This window comes from Macrosteles quadrilineatus, unplaced genomic scaffold (assembly GCF_028750875.1).
Source record: "Macrosteles quadrilineatus isolate MER2022 unplaced genomic scaffold, UCM_ALF_1.0 Scaffold_2__2_contigs__length_208266976, whole genome shotgun sequence".
Lineage (NCBI taxonomy): Eukaryota > Metazoa > Arthropoda > Insecta > Hemiptera > Cicadellidae > Macrosteles > Macrosteles quadrilineatus.
Window position 1 is genome coordinate 55393512 of NW_026542595.1, and position 18044 is coordinate 55411555.

An 18044-nucleotide genomic window follows, 5' to 3' on the forward strand; every position below is an offset into this window, starting at 1 on the left:
AACATTGTACTTGTTACAGACTCAACTACTGGCTGTGTGGACTCCAGCCAGCCTCATACCATGGTCTCAACCTTGCGCTGCATGTGGCCTGCTGTCTGCTGTTTACCAGAGCGGCTCTGGTCGTGGCTGGTCTGCAGGCAGGATTCGCCACAGTCGCTGGTCTGCTCTTCGCGGCTCACCCGATACATACCGAAGGGGTAATTTAAAGAAAGTCTTTTGAAGTTTAGGTATTTATTGTTTACATTGTTGTTTCATTGTTTAATTGTGTACAAAGGTTGTACTTAAAAAAAAATGCATTCTCATAATATATTTTGCCAGTTCATGCAATACAAATTAATACGTATTTTTGGCGTGTTATAAAAGCCCGTATCATGAAAATGTTAAAAAAGTAGACAGGAAAAATTACACATATTTTTAAGGGCTACTCATTGAAATACAGGCAACAAGTAACAATGTTCAATAACAGTTTCCTTATACAAAAACACAAATATGAAGGTTTTTCATATTAACCCTGTCCTTTTTTACTGCAAAGCATAATATGTTTAATCCATACCATGCCGTATGTTAGCTCTGAATTAATAATGTTTCTAGGTTGCTGGGATTGTAGGGCGAGCCGATGTCCTGGCTTGCTTTTTGTTTCTTCTGTCCTTTCTCATTTACCACGAGTAAGTAGATAGAAATATTATTGAATTACATTTTCATAAGAAGTTTCTTAAATTGATTAAAGTAATTCTACAAAATAAAACCTTTATGTTTTATTTAGAGTTGTCTTAAAACTATTAGTTTTCTCAACTATTAGAAGACCTAATAAAATAGTTTAAACACAGTGATATCGCACCACGTGTTATGGGAGAATTTATGTCAAGATTTTTTTATACTAACATCTTTAGTGCAACGACACTAAGGCACTGTATCTATATCATCATACTTGATAAGAGATATAATTCATAAGTGGTAATTCACAAGGGTGAGGTTGCAATATGCCAAATACATAGAGGAAAAGTTAGATGTATAAAATGATAAGAAAAGTACTAACGTGCATGTCTACTGTTGTGAACTAGTATTTGGATAATACCTGTAGTTTATTTGACATACATTTTAAACACTGGAATTACTTATTAGGAAGAATAGCATAGATTTACAATAATGCCTGGTAAGAGAGTGTACAGCGCTGATAAAGCATTATAATACTTTCCTAACTCTTCAATAACAATGTGTTAAAAAGTGTGATTTGGATCATTTCGGAACCTCTATAAGTATTGTATTGCAGTGATGGGTCGAGGTTACCTGGAGGTAGCAGTGGCAAGGTGGCATGTAGCTGTGTCATGGCAGCTCTGTCCATGTTAGCCAAGGAGACTGGTCTGCTGTGCTGCTAGTCAACTTAGGCTACAATCTCACAAGTGTTGTGTTACAGTGAAGGGTGGAGGTTACCTGGAGGTAGCAGTGGCAAGGTGGCATGTAGCTGTGTCATGGCAGCTCTGTCTATGTTAGCCAAGGAGACTGGTCTGCTGTGCTGCTAGTCAACTTAGGCTACAATCTCACAAGTGTTATGTTACAGTGAAGGGTGGAGGTTAGCTAGAGGTAGCAGTGGCAAGGTGGCATGTAGCTGTGTCATGGTAGCTCTGTCAATGTTAGCCAAGGGACTGGTCTGCTGTGCTTCTAGTCAACTTAGGCTACAATCTCACAAGTGTTGTGTTACAGTGAAGGGTGGAGGTTAGCTGGAGGTAGCAGTGGCAAGGTGGCATATAGCTTTGTTATGGCAGCTTTGTCAATGTTATCCAAGGAGACTCGTCTGCTGTGCTGCTAGTCAACTTAGGCTACAATCTCACAAGTGTTGTGTTACAGTGAAGGGTGGAGGTTAGCTGGAGGTAGCAGTGGCAAGGTGGCATGTAGCTGTGTCATGGCAGCTCTGTCCATGTTAGCTAAGGAGACTGGTCTGCTGTGCTGCTAGTCAACTTAGGCTACAATCTCACAAGTGTTGTGTTACAGTGAAGGGTGGAGGTTACCTGGAGGTAGTAGTGGCAAGGTGGCATGTAGCTGTGTCATGGCAGCTCTGTCCATGTTAGCCAAGGAGACTGGTCTGCTAAGCTGCTAGTCAACTTAGGCTACAATTTCACAAGTGTTGTGTTACAGTGAAGGGTGGAGGTTAGCTGGAGGTAGCAGTGGCAAGGTGGCATATAGCTTTGTCATGGCAGCTCTGTCCATGTTAGCCAAGGAGACTGGTCTGCTGTGCTTCTAGTCAACTTAGGCTACAATCTCACAAGTGTTGTGTTACAGTGAAGGGTGGAGGTTACCTGGAGGTAGTAGTGGCAAGGTGGCATGTAGCTGTGTCATGGCAGCTCTGTCAATGTTAGCCAAGGAGACTGGTCTGCTGTGCTTCTAGTCAACTTAGGCTACAATCTCACAAGTGTTGTGTTACAGTGAAGGGTCGAGGTTACCTGGAGGTAGCAGTGGCAAGGTGGCATGTAGCTGTGTCATGGCAGCTCTGTCAATGTTAGCCAAGGAGACTGGTCTGCTGTGCTGCTAGTCAACTTAGGCTACAATCTCACAAGTGTTGTGTTACAGTGAAGGGTGGAGGCTACCTGGAGGTAACAGTGGCAAGGTGGCATGTAGCTGTGTCATGGCAGCTCTGTCAATGTTAGCCAAGGGGACTGGTCTGCTGTGCTGCTAGTCAACTTAGGCTACAATCTCACAAGTGTTGTGTTACAGTGAAGGGTGGAGGCTACCTGGAGGAAGCAGTGGCAAGGTGGCATGTAGCTGTGTCATGGCAGCTCTGTCCATGTTAGCCAAGGAGACTGGTCTGCTGTGCTGCTAGTCAACTTAGGCTACAATCTCACAAGTGTTGTGTTACAGTGAAGGGTGGAGGTTACCTGGAGGTAGTAGTGGCAAGGTGGCATGTAGCTGTGTCATGGCAGCTCTGTCCATGTTAGCCAAGGAGACTGGTCTGCTGTGCTTCTAGTCAACTTAGGCTACAATCTCACAAGTGTTGTGTTACAGTGAAGGGTGGAGGTTACCTGGAGGTAGTAGTGGCAAGGTGGCATGTAGCTGTGTCATGGCAGCTCTGTCAATGTTAGCCAAGGAGACTGGTCTGCTGTGCTTCTAGTCAACTTAGGCTACAATCTCACAAGTGTTGTGTTACAGTGAAGGGTCGAGGTTACCTGGAGGTAGCAGTGGCAAGGTGGCATGTAGCTGTGTCATGGCAGCTCTGTCAATGTTAGCCAAGGAGACTGGTCTGCTGTGCTGCTAGTCAACTTAGGCTACAATCTCACAAGTGTTGTGTTACAGTGAAGGGTGGAGGCTACCTGGAGGTAGCAGTGGCAAGGTGGCATGTAGCTGTGTCATGGCAGCTCTGTCAATGTTAGCCAAGGAGACTGGTCTGCTGTGCTGCTAGTCAACTTAGGCTACAATCTCACAAGTGTTGTGTTACAGTGAAGGGTGGAGGTTACCTGGAGGTAGTAGTGGCAAGGTGGCATGTAGCTGTGTCATGGCAGCTCTGTCAATGTTAGCCAAGGAGACTGGTCTGCTGTGCTTCTAGTCAACTTAGGCTACAATCTCACAAGTGTTGTGTTACAGTGAAGGGTCGAGGTTACCTGGAGGTAGCAGTGGCAAGGTGGCATGTAGCTGTGTCATGGCAGCTCTGTCAATGTTAGCCAAGGAGACTGGTCTGCTGTGCTGCTAGTCAACTTAGGCTACAATCTCACAAGTGTTGTGTTACAGTGAAGGGTGGAGGCTACCTGGAGGTAGCAGTGGCAAGGTGGCATGTAGCTGTGTCATGGCAGCTCTGTCAATGTTAGCCAAGGAGACTGGTCTGCTGTGCTGCTAGTCAACTTAGGCTACAATCTCACAAGTGTTGTGTTACAGTGAAGGGTGGAGGCTACCTGGAGGAAGCAGTGGCAAGGTGGCATGTAGCTGTGTCATGGCAGCTCTGTCCATTTTAGCCAAGGAGACTGGTCTGCTGTGCTGCTAGTCAACTTAGGCTACAATCTCACAAGTGTTGTGTTACAGTGAAGGGTGGAGGTTACCTGGAGGTAGTAGTGGCAAGGTGGCATGTAGCTGTGTCATGGCAGCTCTGTCCATGTTAGCCAAGGAGACTGGTCTGCTGTGCTTCTAGTCAACTTAGGCTACAATCTCACAAGTGTTGTGTTGCAGTGAAGGGTGGAGGTTACCTGGAGGTAGTAGTGGCAAGGTGGCATGTAGCTGTGTCATGGCAGCTCTGTCAATGTTAGCCAAGGAGACTGGTCTGCTGTGCTTCTAGTCAACTTAGGCTACAATCTCACAAGTGTTGTGTTACAGTGAAGGGTCGAGGTTACCTGGAGGTAGCAGTGGCAAGGTGGCATGTAGCTGTGTCATGGCAGCTCTGTCAATGTTAGCCAAGGAGACTGGTCTGCTGTGCTGCTAGTCAACTTAGGCTACAATCTCACAAGTGTTGTGTTACAGTGAAGGGTGGAGGCTACCTGGAGGTAGCAGTGGCAAGGTGGCATGTAGCTGTGTCATGGCAGCTCTGTTAATGTTAGCCAAGGAGACTGGTCTGCTGTGCTGCTAGTCAACTTAGGCTACAATCTCACAAGTGTTGTGTTACAGTGAAGGGTGGAGGCTACCTGGAGGTAGCAGTGGCAAGGTGGCATGTAGCTGTGTCATGGCAGCTCTGTCAATGTTAGCCAAGGAGACTGGTCTGCTGTGCTGCTAGTCAACTTAGGCTACAATCTCACAAGTGTTGTGTTACAGTGAAGGGTGGAGGTTACCTGGTGGTAGCAGTGGCAAGGTGGCATGTAGCTGTGTCATGGCAGCTCTGTCAATGTTAGCTAAGGAGACTGGTCTGACTGTGCTTCTAGTCAACTTAGGATACGATCTCTACAAGTGTTGGCCTCATGTTAAGAGGTACCTAATAAACAAACCTAATAACCTAATAAATTGTACCTAATACTACATCGACTTTAATATACTCAAAACTTATGCAACCAAGGAAATTATTTTATACAGTGTGTGCTTTTGGTTTAATATCCCCCACTGCAGCCAACCTGATGACTAAGTAATATTTTACCAACAATTTTAATAAGCAAATAATATTTATTTCCTATTTCAATAACATTACATTCTTCGAGTACTGATATTTGCTGCTACAGAGAGGAGGAAAAGTGTTTGTTTTATCATATTTGTATAGTTTATGTTTTTATATGATGTTAATAGGATAAATTTGCGATTTCCATAAACAAGCAAACTTAAACATTTCTAAATTTTTTTTACCATCAGTTAAACAACAATGCTTAAATAAGTATACATTTTTAGTTTTTATATTTCTATACAAATGTTTTAAAGAGGATTAGACTTTTCTATGCCTTAAAGATAGACACAAAAACAAAATTAAGACGAATTCCAAAACCCCCTCACTACACGATAATGTTTTTTAAAAACTTATAACGTCATCATTTTAGTGGCAGTTTGCAGAAAGGGTCTTTCTCTTAACATCTGATCCAAATAGTATAAGGGGGGAAAAGTCAATTTCGACAGTAGCACAAATATGCTATTTTTACATAAGAACACTAGCTCTTAGTTAAACCATATTATATTGCATTGAAACAAACTTACAATGTAAGTGTTGGCTGCAAGGTTTTAGAAAAAAATAAAATAAATTTATAAGAACACTGAAAACCAAAATTGAAATCATGACTTTGAAATTCTCTACCTCTCAAAATTATCTTTCTTTCAAGCGTGAGATATTGAAAGTTCGGCATGTAGTTAATTCAGAATATTTGGCGCAAATTCCCCTCAAGTTTATAAGATGATTATATACTATTGTATTATTAGGTTAAGATTATTTTAGTAAATTTTATATAACACTTACCACTACCAAATATATTACTGTCTAACATACACACTGTCCATTGCCGTTTTAGGGTTGTTGCGGAAGCGCGCTGGAACGAGGAAAGCCTGTTATTCGCCCGCAGGACGGCTAAAATACTCGTAGCGGTAAGTGATTGTTTCTTTGTACACTTAAATAAGAATGTTTAGATGTCGTCACTTTTTTCGGCTTCTGCTTGTTATATACTTGTATCAAATGTGTAAAAAGTAATCCATTTGCTTAAACTCAATATAAAACTGTTTGTGATAGTTGTCAGTGACTACGTAAGACATTATTACTATGTTGTAGATACAAGCATATGTTGTAGCATAAGTTTGAGACGTAGCGACAGACTGTGTCGAGTGTGTTGTGGGTCTACATTATACATTATGAGCTCTCGAGGGAGACTGGAGATGTTTGTCTACAGCCTTGGGGCTATTAGTTTATAATTATATGCATATCTATGTCAACTGTAATTAGACGTATATTTGCAGTGGATAGCTTTGATATTGACTGTCATTCGTGTCCCATTGCTACAAGCTATGCCATTACCGAATTGGCAATATATCCGCAAGATGCACTGAACTTTGTTATTAATATACAGTGTGGTAGAAAAGTCCCGGAACGGTTAAATATTGTAAAAAATAATGCAGATAGAGCTAAAATACTTGGTACAAAGTTACAGGGCATAAAACTCTATTTTAACACATATTCAGTGATTCAATCACTCTTCAGGGGGACGTCCTACAAGGAGTCAGAAGAAAATCTTAAATGGAAGCATAGGTCAATATGCACATCAAATTAAAGGTCTTTTTTAGTGAATACAATGTATGAATATGTGTTAAAATAGAGTTTTATGCCCTGTAACTTTGTACCAAGTATTTTAGCTCTATCTGCATTATTTTTTAAAATATTTAACCGTTCCGGGACTTTTCTACCACACTGTATTATTCTCCATTGTTTTTATTATCAGTCGTTTGATTTCACGTGTTGGGTTCCAGACGAGTATGTTGTTGGCGTTTCGGCTGGCAATGTTGCAGGGAGCTTTACCTAAGTTCTCCAGCCAAGACAATCCTGCAGCCTTTCACCCTTGTCCGTACGTCAGGTTAGTATAATGTAGCAGAGATCTAATGCAATAATCTGCAAACAAGGTGAGCTGTGACTTGAGTGACGGAAGGCAAGTATTAATAAGTGTCAGGTGGTGCTGTGTCTGCCATTCATAGTGTAAACTACTTTATGTTGACTCTTCTCTGTAAATGTTGATCCAATTTTAGTCTTTAGGATCTCAAAATGATTTCCAAAAGTAAAAAGTGAGATTCTTAATATTTTAGCAGGAAGAGCTGAAGCGTACTTTTTTATATTTAACTTTACTTGGTATATTTATTGGTCTTACAGTTGACTTAAAAAATTTAAGTAAATTACAACCATGTAGAGGTAACTTATTCTCTCACTTCATCATATGTTGTGCTGACCTGCAGAAGGCTTTGAATAGGTCTGTGAACTTAATCTAATGGTCAGTATTGGGCGTAACAATGGTATAGTGAGTTAGGGGACAGGGTCCCAATGGGGAAGTGGTGTCATTTGTTGTCTTTCGTGTTTTTATTGGCTTTTGGGTTTGTGTAAGTTAGTATTTAGTTTATTTCCTGAAATACGTCAACTAAGTTAAGTCTCCTGAGATAGCTCTGAGGATGACCCAGCATTACATTGGTTTGTATGAACGGCTATAACTTATCATTTGTTACATATCAATCAATGTGTTTTGTGGCAGACCCTTGTAAAAGTTTCACATAAGGAGAGCACAATGTGTGTGAGGTGGAGAGCTCTTACACACACAATGCCACCATGTCTCTGTGACGGGTTTACTGGACAACAATGTAGAGTTCATCACTGGACCTGGACAAGTGCTTTCAGACCAGATCTCACTCGTCCTAATCCGGTCAAATCGTTATATTGCAACACAAAACATATAATCTAGCATTGAAAACCTTTATTTAGTTGAAACAACATGTTTTTTGTAGCATAAAAGCATATTTTTTTTATTACAGACCATTTCGTAGACGATCTAGATAGTAAAAACCTATCTCTTTTTTGCCCGGTAGTCAAAAAAGCATTAGGGAATTAAAAATGAATGTATACTTATGAACACATGCACCCTTAATGGTAAAATGTATAAATATTTAACAGTAGTAGTAACATTCGATTGACCTATAAATGACACGGTACATCCCCATTTATTTCCAAATTCCAATGAATTCCAAGTGTATATGTGTTTTATGCGAGTAGTAAATACGTTATTTGAACAAATGTTTTAAAGCGTATACCATCACTAAAATGTGTCTTTAAATATTATGCACGTTTCCTTTTAATAATTCCTAAACACATATTAGTATAGCAATACATTTCCTCACGCATACTGAACATATTTATCTACATTTTATCAATACAAATAATATTTAAATAGAGTAAAAAATTGCTTCTGATGTTTCTAATCAGGTACAACATATTTGAAACTAATTTTCGTAATAATGTCAATAATTGACATCAACTTTGCTAAGAAGTTTCATTATCACATGTAGAATCATGTAGTATTCATATCGGTTTCATAATAAAAACTTGAGCGTGCTTCTTATTACCTAAAATAAGCAGACATTTTCAATCTGATAAAAGAGTTTACCTCGCAGAAACAATTTCTGCGAGTTGTGATCCCCCGAGGCGGCCCGGGCCTTGTGTGTACAGCTATATTGAATCAGTTACGGACCCGCGGGGGACTTTTGTGCCTGTGAGCGCCAGCATTGATTAAATAATGTCTATACTTGCACCTAGCTGTTGTGCAGCGTTTCAGAAATTGATCGAAAATGAGAAGAAATTTATATTAAAAGTAAAAATATAATGCGTATAGTTCAATTTTCTGTTACAAAAAAAACATATTTAGTACTTACTAATTGTAAGTTGTTTTAGTTTTACGGTTCATTTTTTGGTTCACTATAGTAATTTCATTTTACAAACAATTCAAAACACATTTTCAAGTTTTTTTAAGGGTTGGGCAACCTGTTTTTTTTTATTTGATCAAGATCGTTGTATGTGTAGCATTGTGTTTTTTTATTTATTGACCAACGTTCATGTTTCACTGGAGACTTGAACTGCGTAAACTGAATTCTTACTACCGTTTTCAACAATTGAAAATTACCACTTGAATATTGTGTATGATATTTAAGATTAGGCTTACCTAAATGACATTTAAATTTTTACGAACAGCATACAGTCCCAAATATATGAACTCAAATTCTCACATTGTTGAAATCACGCGAGACAGACTTTTAATTTGATTACCAATTCTTTTACATGTGCTCTTACATTCGCCTTCAAATAATAGCGACATTCACTATACCGATACTGAGGCTTTAAAGCTGCATACGCTCGTACGTCCCTCTATTGCCTACTCTTAGACTGAGAGTTGGACTGCAGTAACCCGGGCCCATGTCCATCACTTGTGACTCTTAACTTCTTATCATTACTCTTTACAGGCTCCTGACGTTCTGCTACCTAGCAGCGTTCAACTGGTGGCTCCTAGTATGTCCTTCTACCCTCAGTCATGACTGGCAGATGGGCTCCATCCCTCTCGTGACGTCACTAGCAGACTGTCGCAACCTGACCACGGCGCTGTTTCTTACCTGTTGTGTACTCATCGCCTACCGCTGCGCCGCTGACTTTGAGGTAAAACAACTTGACTGTTGTTTGTCTTAACACGCCATACATATTTAACTGTAACATATAACTAATTTTGATTAACAATACTTATTTCAAGAAAAAATACACGATGGTTCACCTAGAGTGATTACTGTCTCTGAGGTGTAAATAAAATAAACTAAGGTGATGAATCCATAGTAATATTCGACCATCATCTGAGCACTGGACGCTTCAAAACTTTCCAGAGGTTTCACAACGTTTTAAACATTTTTAAAATCACTAAACGTGTTTATTATTTTAATTTTCAACATGTTAATAGATTATTTACATATTATTTTATTGAGATACTGGACAACTTACGTTAATCACCATGTAGATTCGTATAATTCATAGAGATGTGATTTAATATCTCAGTTTATTTGAAGGACCAAACGTGTTGTGACACAGTGGTGTTTTCAGAAGATAGTGTTTAACGCTAAGAATAATGGAGGACAGCGTTGCTGACTAATGAACTCCGCAGGCGACCCACACGATCAAACATCATCCCTCTCTTACTGTCTCTGAAACGACAAAACATCAATAATTCTAGAAACAACGGCTCCTACACATGGTTGCCCAAATGTTGCGAAATTATTTAAAAATGACCATAAATATTGTGTGGAAACCCTAATGTAAGACAGCATAAATTATATTCAAACAATTCCACTGTTTAAACCACCTTAAGTTTGAATAAGGTAAATCCTCAGGAAACTATTTCTTAATGATGTTAAATAAATAAACTTGCATTTTTACTTTGAAAATAATAAAAGTGAAAGGGATTGTGCAATATGCACAACACAATTACAATACACAACTAATACGCTTGGATTGTACTGTAACAATCACACTGTGATTTCTATGGCCAGATGGCCTCACAAAAGTGGGTATATTTGCCAAATGTGTTGCAGGCGCAAAGGCACGCTCCACTGGTGTTAGCAGGTTTACTATTGGCAGCTCCATTTCTACCAGCTACTAACCTCCTCTTCACTGTCGGCTTCGTCGTCGCCGAGCGGGTCCTCTATATGCCTAGGTAACCTCATTTATCTAATGATACACTTACACAAGTTATTTAGAAGTATATATTTGGGATAACCGCCAAAGTGACGTGTGACGTGTATTTTACGTACAGTTTGGGAGGAGTGCTGCTGGTAGCGTACGGAGCCCAACAGTTACACGGCTGGTGTGGTCCTCGACCTCGCCGTCGACTGTTCCTGCTGCTGGGGCTGCTGCTGCTGGTGACGTCATTCTCCTGCAGAACCTTCGTCAGGAATAATGACTGGGCGACAAGGGAGTCACTTGTCAGGTTAGTGTCTGTGGTTTCTAACAAATTAATAAAAGAATATTTGTGACTCATAAATGGAACCGGGTGGCTATGATCACTTGGATTTTAATAATCTCTCTTCGTTAGTTGATCTGAGGCAGGGGTAAGGCTGTCACCTAAATCAGGCACCATTCACTCTTCTTAACCTTAAAATAGACACCAAAAATTTTATAAATCGAATAGAAACTATATACCAGATGTAAATTAATTACGTTTAATGACATACAACACTGTAAAATTGAATTCTAAAAAAGGGTTTTTATACTGTTTATATAGGGCTGGAATCAAAGCTCTACCTCACAACGCTAAGATGCACTACAATCTGGCAAACTACCTACGGGACACCAACATTCCAGACCTCGCTATAACACATTATAAGGAGGCAATCAGGTAAACATTAATGTTTTTTATATGGCAGATAGTATTTGTTCGAATGCAAATACTTAGGGGTTATAAGTTTGATAATTAACTAAATTAAATTAACTTAAGTAAATGGATTTGTAAAATACTATATTACGAGTTTAATAACAATACAGAGGAGCACATGCTTGGTTTGTTCAGCGAAATATTGTTAGCCTCATTCTCTTGTTCATACAAGACATGTGATTGTAGCGTTCATTGCACAAGAATATTTTTAGATCTGGCTATTTTAAAAATTCTAATTGGGGTACAAAATTACTACTTATGATATATGTTAAGCCTAGGTATTGATGGTTTAAAGGTTTTCTTGTTTTATTGCACACATTTGGATTTCTTAATAAATTAATTTAATCGTTAATTGTTTTTTTTATAATATGAGAAAAAAAAACCAATAATATTAAGTACCAATTCGACAAGGTTTAAATCCTTATTTTCGATGTTTATCTCAAAATATACTATTGAAACAGATATTTAGTAAAGTTAAATTAATTTAATTGAGTTTGAACATGCTTTCAACTTGAATTTGAACAGTGTTTTGTGAAATTCCTTACTCAGTGTTTTGTATAACCATTGGCTATTGGCATGATATTGGAGACTAAATAATCAAAGGTATACCTCGTTAATAACCATCTACATGTGTCTAGGTTATGGCCGCGTTATGCGAGCGCTCACAATAATCTGGGCACGCTGATGAGTTCTCCAAACGAAGCCGAGAATCACTTTCTGTCAGCCATTACGATCTCGCCGTCCCACGTCAATGCGCACTATAACCTCGGTCAGGTCTACAGGTATGTTGAATTGAAATATTAATCCCAAATTGTAGTTATACGTTTTCGTAATATTTTATGCCACAAAACAAACACATGTACTTCAATACAGGTGCTCTTACTCATGGTGCATTGCAATTAAGTGCTTGATTCATTCAAGACTTAATTTCAATAGTTTTTCTTTAGGATTGCCATGTGACTAATTTCACAAAATGCAATGTCTCACACTGGCTCTCACTCGTAGAAGTAACGATTCTTTTAATGTTCAGGAAGATGAACCGCACGATGGAGGCGGTGACGATGCTAGAGAGATGTCTGAGGCTGGACACGTCATACAGCCCAGCATACCTGGTCCTGGCCAAGCTCAGGTCTCCACCAATAGCAGCCCGACTGTTGTACCACGTGACACAGCTGATACCAACCTCACCTGACTACCAAGCCTACTTCGCTACATGGCTGCACGAGAGAGGTACGTCGTAATAAACCGTTAGAGTTCTGAGATAATAAATCCTCCAACAGACGTTCTAGTTACATTTCATTATGATCTATGTGTTTCCTTCCGGTACATATGGCGAAAGCATAATTTTAAATAAGCTATTAACAGAAACTGGCATAGTTTGTGTACATTGTGCATCAACAATAAGGAATTGTTACATTTATTATGCTATGCACATTTGCAGGGATACCAAGACTAGCACTGATGTTCTACTTGCGAGCATTAAGACTACAGAACAACCACTTATCAGCGACACTGGGAGTAGCGCGCTGTCTAAGGGCCCAGGGTCAGATAGCCAGGCTACATCAGTTCCTGATAAGGTAAAGAAATCAAAAGATACCTAGAAGCTGATTGTTAAGCTGATTTTTTCCATTGGTCATTTTTCGCTGATGATGAAAGAAGGAAAGGTTTAATTCTCGGTTCACGCTGACATGATTACCTGGAAAACCTGGTGTCTAAAACGAAATAGCTCACATATAAACTTATTTCAAGTAAGATACTAAACAAGGCTGACGATCTAAACAAAATAACTAATTATTAAATTATAACTACGACAACCTAAATATGTTTGAGAATGTGCAAAATAAAAATATAGGGCCTTGCAGACATAAGCCTGATTTGAGGTTCTAGCACTTGCAATACATTTAACACAGACTAAACGATACATCGAGCGGAAAAATTACTCACGTGTATTTACATGTACTTAAATATTATTAACACAATAAATAAGGTTAATCATAGTTGAAAAAAATAATAATAATAAACCAGTTAAGGTGATTTATCACTGTTATGTAACTAACCTTATTCATATATATGTTAATTTGGTATTGCTTCATATTATGTATATTCGCATATAACATAGTGATGTAATGCCTGAAATTATGTCATTATTCATGACTCACCAAGTTAGATTTAACGTTTAAAGGGATGGCTCCCTAAAACGACAAAGGGCAATTTATTTCCATTTCTTACCGCTAGTGAGGTGACAGGCAATATTTATCTCAAAGTGACATTAAACGTTGTGGTTAATTACTTGGGTAACATGGCTGCCACAAGCGAAACAAGTCAACTTGGAAATTCCAAAGCTTACACAAATTTCTCTTGAGCGTTAATTGGACTGTCTCGTGGAATTGGTTTCTGAATTTATGTTCCGTCTTAAAGTCTTTGAGGGAAGATAAATAAGTAATGTGTCAACTGAGGCTGAAGTATTACTCATACATGTTTCAAAATTGATGTAGCTTAACTGTGTTTTTCTCTACTAGTTTAAATTGTTCCATTCTTTAGCTCTTATTAGTTGCCGATAATCATCGAAAATCCTATATGGATAAAATAGTTAAAATCATAAATTATTCACAGAAAACTAATGGATGTAATTTAAAGGTACTTGACATTACTTTGCAAATTTTGAATGCAGTTTGTCGAGGTTCTAGTTCACAATAAAACAAATATATATATAAACATATATATAAAACAATGCTATAAAGTCTTGTTTAACATCAAAGTATAGATTTTCGTTGCCAGTAAAGTAGTTGTAGCAATATCGAAATTGTTTCATATAACATAGCAGTATCCACAATGAGGGAATTATTTGTGAATATATCTGAATGAGAATTATCTTGATAAATAGAAAGATAGGCAAATAGCTTGATCACAGAATACGAGTATCATGGATTGAAACTGACCACAAACACGAGTTCATATTGCAAATAAAATCATGAAAACACATGTAATATATGTTGTACTTCCCTATACAGATGGTACTTGATAAACCGTCGTCACAGCAGCAGTCGACGCCTAGTACATGTGGCGGAGCTGTACGTGCACAGCTGGGACCTGTACAAGCCTAGCCAGACCACGGCCCATGTCTACCAAACTCACCACCCTGTAAGCTAAATGTCTAATATAAGGATAAAAAATTAGAACTCATATGTATGATTTAATCAGTGTAAATAGTTTATAAACAAGTCTAATAGTCAAACTTGCATCCACATAATAGTTTAGACGTATATGTGGCATAGTTCGCATAGTTATGCAGTTTTGAAAAGACTGGTAAGTCTGCATATTGCCGAAGTATAAGACCTTTGTGCACTACTTCAGTCGGTTCACTAGCTTTGGTATTTAGCAAGAAGAAACACATCAAAGAAATATCAATTCAATTCAATCAATTATCAATTATTTAAGATGGGTACGCCACTATGTGCGTATTTAAACCCAAATCTGAGTGAAGGATGAGTGTAGGATGAGTGGCGCGGTCTTTTAGTCTTGTTAGTGACTAAAGGATAGTTTTTAGACACAGCTGTTAATTTCTATATTCCTTGTTGCAGGAGTGCGGGACCGATGGTGAGGTTGAAGACAGCAAGCCTGACAGGCCGAGATGGTGGCGTCCCCTGGGACCGATTAATCACACTAAGAGTTCTTGTAGAAGTAAACAGAGTGGCGGCGACTCAACGGTACTTTATAAACATACATCTTATTTTTGTCATGATTAAATAGCTATTTTTGTGTGTTTGCGCTCGTAATACACACAAGATTTTTTCCTAGCACCATAATTATTAACTTAGTTATACACTGATATAATTTTAGTTGTATATAAAATGTCATTTAGGTTATGTTTTCTTTTTTTGGATTATGTTATTTGTTTACCGGTTTTAACGTACTGTAACAGCGGTTGTGGTTGGTGTAGAAACCCCAACTGAGAAATCAGCTGATTTAGCGAGCAGGAATGATCCATTCCAACTCTAGGGCGCAAATGAGATATTTTGAGAGGAAATTGCTGATTGAATTATTTCATCTGTATTATTTAATTAACTTCAATGTAAGTTCAAGTTTATAATTAATCACTTTAAATTCAAATTGAAAATTGAGGTGTTCTGAGAATGAACCCATTTCAACACAAAAGTTTGGTAGGAAAGATTTCTTGCTATGCAATAGTGCATCCAATACAACGAAAAATATAATTCTAGATTAATTGTTTACTGGAAAAGCTGGGAAGTTATCTTACAAGCCAGGGAAGACTGTGGTCCTATTCTGCCATTTGGAATAGTATAAATTGCATCGTACCACTATATTAAACATTGACTGAGCTCGTAAGATTTTAATTAGGATACTTTAAAAACACACGAGTAAGTGTGTATAAATATATAAAAACATTGTTGCATACCATGATAGATATAAATAAGACAACTGCAAAATATTAAGACTCTTGGGATAATTAAACAGCAATGTTGCAGGAGCGATACATGGAGGGAGACACGCAACCCTTAGACCCAACCCGCATCTGCGTGGAGCAATCGGAGCAATCAGCTCAGCCCGGCAGCTAGTCTGGGTCAACAACCTCTACAACACGGGGGACGAGCTGGCGATGACTGTACTGACAAGGGACAATTACAAGTATTGTTTGTAACTCGTTACTTCGATGCTGATCGACCAGATATTTACTGCAAAAGAAATCGAATCAGGAAGTAAATCTTACTACATTTCCAACTGTATGAAGTTAAAAACTGTATGAAGTTTAGATACAAAAGTTTTTCCTTTTTTCCTTGTCAATAAAAAAAAAATAAAATCAGCTTGGTAAATATCCTGATTATAATTTCTATTGTCTCGTTGCTTAAAAACAATGTTATTGTTATGTAGAAAATAAACAATTGAATGGAAAATAGTTATCATGAAACCCTCAAACTTCCAGTTATATTAAGCTATCATGATCGATATAATCAGTCATTGCAAATAATAAAGTATAAGCCAAAATCTGAACACAATGTGTAAGGGTGTGACTGGTAATATAATATAAAATTGTATTATGATTTAACCGTTACAATTTTCCACATTATATTTTGAAGGCATTAATTCGTTTCTGTATAACTCACAACTTCTGACATAGGCTGATAAACATAATTTCTTTCATTGCTTACATGTAACAAAATTAAAGTCTTATAAACCCTTAATGCAGTCGAAGACTCTGGTCAAATTGTAAGGTTATCGATTGAAATCTGCAATGTTATTGTTATCCATATTTCATTTCAGAAGAAACCCTGTCAGTGAAGATGTATGAGATGGTGTGTGCTCAAACGTAGTCGTAGCTCTTTGTTATTATATTTTTGTTATCATTTGTAATGTTAAAAATAAAAATAAACTTTTCTTTAGAAACAACGTTTGAGTTGGAACCACAACTGTTAACTTATTATCATCTTTTTTTATTACAGTAGGCAGCTTGTTATACTGTCCATATTTAGTATACGTTTAATTTATGTAAACACTTACATGATATACTGTAACTTGGTTAGTTAAAATGTTTTCGTAAATAACATCGTGTGTTGGTGCTGTAAATAATGTGTAAATAAGCATTTTTGTACTGTTAAATTTGTACTGATTTCCTAAAACATTTAAGGTTAAATGGTTGTCCGTGTGTCCAATTTGTATTGCAATGCCTTAAAATTATAACTCTAGCAACAAAAGGCATCTATAACAGTTTCGCGGAGATGTCTGTTAATTTGGTTATCTCGCTGCGCAAATCATTCAAGTGAATAGGTACATAATAGTGGTGCAAGCTATTTTCATGATTTCAGTGCTAAAGCCATGGTATCTTGTGTAGCATTCCAATCATATTAGATCTGAAAATGAATTTTACATTTATTTATGACAATTAAATTAGTTCAACTTAGTTCAACAATTCAACAATCAACTTAGTTGTGACGTATTTATATATTTGGAATCCAATATTTTAAAAACAAGGACGAGTAAATCAAACTTAAGCCTATCCAGGGCAATGTTTTCTTATCATAAACAATTTAAGTGTTTCCACTGATCTAGGACACACGGTACTTTGCAATAAAGTGTATTGGTAAGTTCTGTCAGTCTTCTATAAGGAAAGCTGAACCGTGGGACTCAATATTAACAATAAATATAAAGTAATAATGCCCTTTAAAAACTGTAGTGTATATGGGAAAAATGTGTGTTTTACCAAATATTTTGCCTAGAAGTGATATTTTTATTAATTACACTTACCAATTTTATTGAAAGTAATTATAAGACCAATATTTGTATACTATGTAGTTTTTCAAAACGAACAAGGAGAGCTTTTGAATAAAGTAATATTAATATAAGCATATGTGTTTGTTTTCAACTCCTCTTTACATGATGACTAGCCGTTGCCCGTCGGAATCCCTGATATACTTTTAGGTTTTATCTACTATGAACCCGCTGAAGTTGTGACTTTTTACGGGTTGAAATGACCTTTTGCATTCATTGTCCATGACATTTAAAGCTTTCATTGCTTTTACTCTTTGATGTTTCTCGGCTCATCAAAATAAATTTCATCGATCCTTTTTAGCGTCCTAGCTTTAGCGATTCTTTTTCTTAAAATATTTTACCCAACCCAAATAGACGCCGAGCATAGGTAAACAGTCTAAAGGTGTTTATTAAGAAGACATTTACGAAATTACAATTCAATTAAAATCTTTAGATATCTTTAGATGA

General features: G+C 37.7%; 1 protein-coding gene across 1 annotated transcript; it reads left to right on the forward strand.

Moving 5' to 3' along the window:
* Nucleotides 1-11: 11 nt before the first annotated feature.
* On the forward strand, nucleotides 12-17640 carry LOC128984221 (protein O-mannosyl-transferase TMTC1-like; the record flags this gene model as incomplete). Its single annotated transcript, XM_054403521.1, has 15 exons — nucleotides 12-197; nucleotides 592-665; nucleotides 4726-4878; nucleotides 5895-5967; nucleotides 6841-6944; nucleotides 9364-9553; nucleotides 10474-10595; nucleotides 10695-10868; nucleotides 11163-11276; nucleotides 11951-12094; nucleotides 12343-12542; nucleotides 12754-12889; nucleotides 14324-14453; nucleotides 14894-15019; nucleotides 15800-17640. Coding segments are annotated over 15 exons (2016 nt in total), but the record flags the coding sequence as incomplete, so codon positions are not given.
* Between the last annotated feature and the right edge of the window lie 404 nt (nucleotides 17641-18044).